We start from the raw sequence: 8470 nt of genomic DNA on the forward strand, positions 1-8470 counted from the left end.
AATTTTCAAACTTGATTTAATTAGAAAAAAAAATTCAAATGGAAAAAAATTTTTTTTTTTTTTTACATAGAATTATCTTCTATCTAATTGTATTATCAATTATATGATAATCTGTATAATATATAGGATATGAATATTTAGGATATTTGAAGACTCGATTTGAGAACTCAGAATAAAAGTAGTTAGTACTAGTATACAAAAATATCATAACACAATAAATTGAAACTTAATTATTAAATTTTAAACAATTTAAATTATAAGCAAATTTATATTGCAGATGACATGAAATTGAATCAGAACGAAATAGTACAATGGAAATAAAGAATTATTTCGCTAATATAAACTTTAATTGTTTACAATTTAATAAATAATTTAATAATTTAATAAATTTAATTCATAAATAAGCTTCGATTAATATTTTTATTTATTTTGACTTTTAGAATCAATTTTGTGAAGATAATTCATGAACATATTAACATCCTATATAAATATCAATATTTTATACTTTAAAATTTACAAATGATACTAAAATTTATTATAAATATTATAAATATCTTAATTTAAATCATATTTTACATATATATTTAATATTTTTTTTTGAAATTAAAATTTAAAACTAATAAGAGAAGTTTCAAGGCTGGTACTCATTGATTTTATCGATGCACATTAATAAATTTATATATACACAGTTGTAATGTAATTATAGTCGTAAATAGTCATAAATGTAATTATAGTCGTAAATAAATAGCCTAAATTATAATAAATAGCCAATTATAAATAAAATGCATGTATTTGGAAAAATAATTAGATTTGAATATAATAACACAATATTTATTTAATAATATTTGAAACAAAGCAGTAACTATCAAAATTTTTAAACTTTTATCTCAAGAAATATTTTTTTTTACAATATTCAAGAATTATTATATAAAATATTAAAATTTTTAAAATAAAAATAATTTTTTATTTTTTTTATAGCTATTTATTTTATGAATAATATTATATAATTTATTTAAGTTAATTACAAACTTCATATTATTAACTAACAAATAATCGAAATAAAATAGAGAAGTAAACATTTTCTGATTAATGCAATATTTATTTTATTAATATTGAAAAGAAAAATGATAAAAATTTAAAATAATAATTTTAATTATTACATTTCGCATAAATTTAAAAATACAACAAATTATAATTAAATAACTTAAAAAAATTATATATTTATTTTTTAATTGTTAATGAAAATTATTTGTAACTTAAACTATGTTCTTTTTCTTATCTATTCATTATTAACAAATTTGTACATTTATAAACAAAAAATTATTTCAAAATTCAATTTCTGGACAAAAAGTTTACGTTTGCGATTCATCATTAAAAAAACTAAAAGTTTGTATTTAAATATATTAAACTATTTATATTAAATATTATTTAATGTATCAAATCATAAATGTTATAAAGCATTTAAATATATTATGATAATTTTTATTATTTATTGATTACTTATGGTTATAATTATGGTTATAATTGTAATACACGTAAGTGCTTAATATGCTAAATTTGATTGAAATCGATGAATATCAGACTTGAAGCTTTCTTTATAAGCAAGTTAATTTGCCATTAATAATAAATAACTAAATAAGTTGATAATGATAATAAATTAATTAATATATTATAAATATTATTTTTATATATTATCATTTTTTTGTTAATTGTTTATTCTTGAAAATAAACGTACGAAAGTTATGCTTTGTTTTGTAAGTTAGTGACCATTTATTGAATATAATCACATAAATAGTAATTAATGTTTAATTAATATTAAATATAATTAGTTTACTTATTAATATATAATTGTTAATATAATTTTTACGATAATAAATAAATTATTTATTGATATATTATTATAAATGAATGTTTAAAACATTAAATGTGTGAATGTTTAACATTAAAATAACGAATGATATAGTATTAAATGATATAGTATTACTTAATAATGTACAAAAAAATTTAATTTAGATAATTTAATTTTAGATATAAAAAAACATATAATATTGAGAAAATTATATATAAAGGAGATGCAAATAAAATTTAAATTAAATCAATTTAGAATAAAATTAATTTGATAATTTGTATATTTATTTAGAATATATTGTTCATATTTGTTAATAAAAATAATAAAAAAACTCAAATTTTAGTAATATTTATTATATAATCTCTTTTTAAATATTTAACGTTTTTTATTTTATTTTTAGTAAGCAATGTTTCTATCATACAATAAAAATGATTTGCATATATATAATTATATAATCGTAATGTACAAAAGTTATTTACATTTATTTTTGCAAGATGACTTTTAATTTTTTATAACATTCAAAAAATGTTTTAATATATGTTAATTTATATTTTATTTAATTGTAAAGATTTTTTATTTTGAAATTTATTCCATCAGATTATGATATATTATTATTACGCAATGTTATTACTTATTTTTTAATTAATTTTTAATATAAAACTATAAATTACAATAAACTATGAAATTATATAATTATTTTTTAAATTGATTCTAATCTTGACTTTAAAAGTCCATTTTTATTATATTTATAATATTTAATTTAATAACAAAAAAAGAAATATAATATCTGAATTATGAATAACGATATTTAATATATACTTTTTAATATTTTTTCGTATGATATTAAAATTAACCCTAACAACTTTTAAACTTTTCTATTCTCACAAATAGAAAATTCTAAATTTATTATGTTTAAATAAAAAAAATTACATAATAATATAATAAAGAATTTAACTTAATCATTTTTATTTAGGACAATAAATAATGAATATAATGCTTCAATTTTACTGTTTTATGTGATTAAATTTTTATTCTTATCACATTGAGACCCAAATATATAGTTACATTTCATAATGCCATTTTATATATAATGTTTAAATTGTAATGTAAATAATTATTATAAATAATAAATAATCAATATTTATTGTCAACTGAATAGATAGATTTATTCATTCAGTTTTATCAATTTTACAAAATGAATAAATCTATCCATGTAGGTATCAATGTGGTAAGTAATATGCATTATTTATTTCTATAAAAAATATATTTTATATTGTAAATCATGCATTGTAAGTTTTATAATTGTGGAAATAGTAGATGCATGAAATACTTTACTATTTCTATTTACAAATTAAAAAACAAGTTACAAAAATAATCTGAGTTGTAAGGGTTAATATTATGAGTGCAAAACAATCAGTCAATTATTTATCATTATACTCATTGCAGTTCATAATTATGGTTTAGTTTGGATATACTAAAAATACAGGTGAAAAAATGTACACAACATATTATTATGCAGAAGCTTCTGCTTTAATCAAAGAAAATAGAATTTTTTTTACTAGTTTTCAATTTTATTACATTATCAGTTTTAACACGTTGACTGCTATACATAAAGTACATTATTTGTATTTATATTACTTTTATGCAAATTCATACTATTGAAATTATATTTTTAATTTCCAAAAAGAAAATTATAATATTCTTTTAAATATATATTATATATATAATACTCAATATTATATATTTTAATTTACTAATATGTACAGAAATAATTTTTATAAAAACTTCTGATAAAAAATTAAGTATCTCAATGACAATATAATATGATATAATTAACATATATTAAATTTTGTCATACATAAATATTATATATAATACTATAATAATATTATATATAATTATGTTATAATACATTCTACATAAAAATGAATATAAAAATGGATATAAAAAATGAAAATACTAGATTTATAGATTTTTGAAAAATACAATCAATATTAAATAATATAAAGTCAAAAAATATTTATAGAATATTTAAGATTAAATATTTTTGATAATAGTAATAGCCTTTTATATTAATAATTTACTATTACTAATTTACTACTATGAAAAAAATAATAAAATTAAATTATTTAGAATATCATTTTTTTTTTATAAAATGAATTATAATAAGTAATAAATATTTGAATAAATATATAATAATATTTAAATTTTTTATTTTTTTCTAAAATAAAAATCTTTTAAAATAAATTTGAATTTTTTCTATTATTCTATTCTATTAATTTCTATAATAATTAAAAATATATATAAACCTTTTAAACCTTTTATGTAGCATGTATTAAAAATAGCAGTTATTTCAAATAGAAATAAATAGATAGAATAAATTATATGATTTAAATTTATTTTATTAAATTTGTTCAAGAATTTAATTATTATTCTCTAATTTGTATCATTTCTAAGTTTAAGATATTTTTAATAGTTTTAGTTTTAATAAAATATGTGTAATTGAATATTATATATTTTATCAATATAAATATCACATATGTTTTATTATAAGAAGATAATAATCATTGTAAAATATTAATGTATTACTGAAAATTTAGAATTTTGAAAATTAGCTATCAACGTGTTAAAATTTAATCATGATATTATATTAACAATCACAAAAGATAACATCTTCTAAGCCAATTGGATTGCACTATCTTTCATCTTTTTACTTTTTTTCTTTACAGTCTTAACTTTCATGATAGTCTTTCCAGCCTTTCCCTTGATTGGTAAAGATTTTTCCTTTAATGATTTCATTTGTAACTTCATTTCTGCTTTTGATAATTTCTTGTTTTTCATACTTTTTACACCAAGCTTACTGTCTTTTTTAACTTTGGTACTAGTTTGAATTGCTATACCGGATCTTACACAAGATCCGGGTAGCTTGTACTAGGCAGTAACTTTCACCTTTTTCTTCCTTTTTTTCTTCTTTTTATCATGATGAAGTTCTTGTTTTTTGGCTATACAATAACGACAATACCAATCTTCATTATCAGCTGGTGGTACTTGCATCCCAACACATACCCTAAATAATTGAAAACATAAATTAACATACAAAATATGAAAATATACAAAATAAAATTATTTTGAATAGAAAAAAAAGATTTTTATATTATATTTTTGATTTGATAATTTACTATAAATTGTAAAAATAATTTTGAAAGTAACATAAATATAATTTTTTCTTTTATTATGAAAAAAGAAAAAAAATATTAATGAGAAAAATGTTGAAAAAAAAAATTAGAGATTATTTAATATAGATACAATAATTTGAATTGAATCAATAATATAAATTGAAATTCATATTTAATTAAGTTGTAATTATAAAAGCAATTTAAGTGATAAAAATATTCAATTTTTATATATAATCTCTTTGTATTTCTATTGTAATATTAAATATAATTTGAATTTAATTTAATTTAAAAAATTGATAAATTAAATGATATATATATAATATTTAAATTCTTAACATTTTAAAATATTAAATGTCAATGTACAAAATAAAACTATTTTATTTATATTAGAAAATAATTTATTACAATTTAACACAATTTCATAAATAATTATTATTTTATCAAAATTCACTTACCAATGATACCATGCATCGCAATCATCACAACCAACCATAGGTGATCCATCATCTTGATTACCACATGCAGGACATATCCAAACTTGATGACCACCTTGATCCTGAAAGACTCATGTGACGATAAAAACACAATATACTTATCTTTTATTATATATTTGGATAACCCAACCCATCTTTTGTATTTATATTTTAATAATATATTATTTATTAAAAAATATCTAATATATATTAAATTCTTAATATATTTAGATATTATATTTTGTCATTTATAATTAAAAAATTTAGAATATGATAAAAGATTTATAATAGTATTTAATAAATAGTAATAAAGTTTCTTACATTTTAAAATTAATAAAATATATAAGACAAGTTAGAATGTAAATGATTAAAAGTTGGATGAAAATAAAATATTTATGAATTAAAATATATTATGACTAGTATATAAATTATTTAATTAATAAGTTATATAATGAAAATAATTGATGAAATAGCTGTTATGAAAATAAAAACAATATCTTAAAAGTAATATAAAATGTAAAAATTATATAAATAAAATTCATGTAATTATATTATAAAATATATATTTATTTAATTACATATAAAATTCAAGAAAATAATGTAAGTAAATGTGATTTATTGATTTAATGTATATTAGTGTAAATAGGGAAGGAATAATATATTTATATAAAAAAATGAAGTATTGGTCTGCGGTAATGAAATAAATTTTCACTTGGCCCAGAAATAAAAAAAAAAAAAAATACATTCTATGATAAAATTATTCATTTAACAACATACATTTTAATTATTCAAGGACCAAATTTATTATTTACCAAAATTATAAAATTATTTACTTTCAGATCCATTTTTTTTTATTTATCATATATAATTACTAAAATTTTATATTTCAAATGCTTATTAGTATATATAAACTTATCTTTATAAATGTAAGTATTTAAATTTAATTTATTTAAATAATAGTTAGTTTTATATATATTATATATAATATATATATTATAGTTTTATATATATTAAGAATAGTACCTATAATAAAGTATAAATAAAAAATTAATTTACATAATGAATTATTTAATTTCAAAATTTAAAACTTTTATATTATTTTTAATAATACAGAAAATAATATAATACAAAAAATATTATATATTAATATAATATTAATCATATAATAGTATATAACATATTTGTTACAGACATAAATATTATGAAAAGCAAAAAATATTTTTCAAATATTTTTTTTTAATAAAATTATAATTTTATTGTTATAATATTATAACTAAAATAGAAAGATAAATTCATTTAAAAACATGTGTTACTTTTTTAGATGATTTAAAGAATATTTGTTATTTGATTTAATATAGATAGATAATACTTCTTATATTTTAAATGTTTAAATTAATAAATATTGAATATAAAATAAAAAAAATAATTTATAAATAAAAGATGATTTTTGATTTCAGTAATTATAATATTAAAACTTTCTGTAATAAACTGTACAATAATGTTATTGCATTTTTATATTAGATGATTATATAAGTTACTTAAAATAATTCAAATATGTTATATATTGATGAACTTTTATTAATAAAATAAAAAAATTTCTTTAAAAGTTATATATCTTACAAAAATATTGATAAATCATTTTCAAATAGTTTAAAATTATATAAATTATAATGTTATGAAATATTTTCCATATTAAAAAAGTCATTTTTTTATGATAAGTATTGTCTATCTCAAACATAAAAAAGTCATTTTTTTCATGATAAGTATTGTCTATCTCAAACATTTTCTTATAACATTAAAAATAAGATAGAAAGTTTAAATTGTAATATTAGATAATTCATTTTCATAGAAAATACTGCAATGTATGAACATCAATATATAAATTATATATTATATATATATATATATATATATATTATATANCTAATTTCAATATTAAATGTATAATTTTTATATGCACAATGTATATGAAAATTATAAATTATATACATGTATATAAATTTTATTTTACAATCACATATATTATAAAATATATAATATTTAATTATATATAAATTCACATTGTTTTTATATACTTATAAATATGTACATATACTTGTATATGTTACAAGTACATAAATTGATATTAATCTTTTTAAAGAGGAAAGTTTTAAATAAGATTATTTTAAATAAATTTTAAGATGGTAAAGATTTTTGGATTAAAAATTGAAAAAACGTTTCTAATATCATAATCATAATGAATTCAAGCAAAAGCTAAAAATAATGCACAAACCCATGTATGTCTATGAAACTGACGCAGATAGAAAACTAGATGATACTTTAAAAAAAGTATCCAATGACTTTAAAATGGGAATGTACTCACCACAGTAGTGGTTGATGTTGGGGGCAGCGCAATCCTGCCATTTTCTTTGTCTTCTTTAGCATCATCCTTTTTAAGAGCTGCATCTGCTTTCGTCTCTGTGCCGTTAAAACCGTTGGTTATATTCCTAACTGTTTTGCATGCTATGTTTAATAACAACATGCAAGTTGCATGCAATCAAACCTTCACTATTGTAAACTATTTAATCTTCTTTTATATATATAAAATAGTTATTTATTTTATTTTTATAAAAATAATGAAATATATTTTTATTGAAATATATTATTTATTGATATATATTTTTTCTTTTAAACTTAAATTTATCATGATTAAATCTATTTATTATTTCAACAATACTTCAACAATCATTTATTAATTCAACAATTTTTTATTATTTTTTTTATAACTATATATTTTTTATATAATTAATCTTCTTTATAATAAATATTTATCCTAAATTTTAATAAATTAAAGACATGAATGTATAATTTATTTAAAGAATAGATTTAAATAGAAATATTTTTTTCTTCTCTTTTTTTCTTTAATATAATATATTATAAATATATTAAATCATATTTTTAAGAATAATAAACAAGATATACATAGATAATAG

At 16.1% G+C, this 8470-nt stretch overlaps 1 protein-coding gene across 12 annotated transcripts in view; it reads right to left on the bottom strand.

Annotated features, from left to right (window-relative positions):
* Positions 1 to 4502: 4502 nt before the first annotated feature.
* The window catches only part of LOC102679054 (transcription initiation factor TFIID subunit 3), a 28466-nt gene continuing 24498 nt past the window's right edge, over positions 4503 to 8470 (bottom strand). For 7 of the 12 annotated variants that reach the window (XM_031509061.1, XM_031509060.1, XM_031509059.1 and 4 more), the window contains exons 9-11: positions 7861 to 7955; positions 5481 to 5581; positions 4564 to 4916 (exon numbers count right to left, since the gene is read on the bottom strand). In XM_031509061.1, the coding sequence (XP_031364921.1) occupies positions 4852 to 4916; positions 5481 to 5581; positions 7861 to 7955 (261 nt within the window). In that variant the 3' untranslated portion in view covers positions 4564 to 4851. Of the gene's footprint in view, positions 4917 to 5480; positions 5582 to 7860; positions 7956 to 8470 lie in introns of all 12 variants that reach the window. The other 5 variants (XM_031509063.1, XM_031509064.1, XM_006612745.2 and 2 more) reach the window with 2 other exon arrangements.

The sequence above is a fragment of the Apis dorsata genome, unplaced genomic scaffold, assembly GCF_000469605.1.
Source record: "Apis dorsata unplaced genomic scaffold, Apis dorsata 1.3 scaffold_119, whole genome shotgun sequence".
NCBI lineage: Eukaryota > Metazoa > Arthropoda > Insecta > Hymenoptera > Apidae > Apis > Apis dorsata.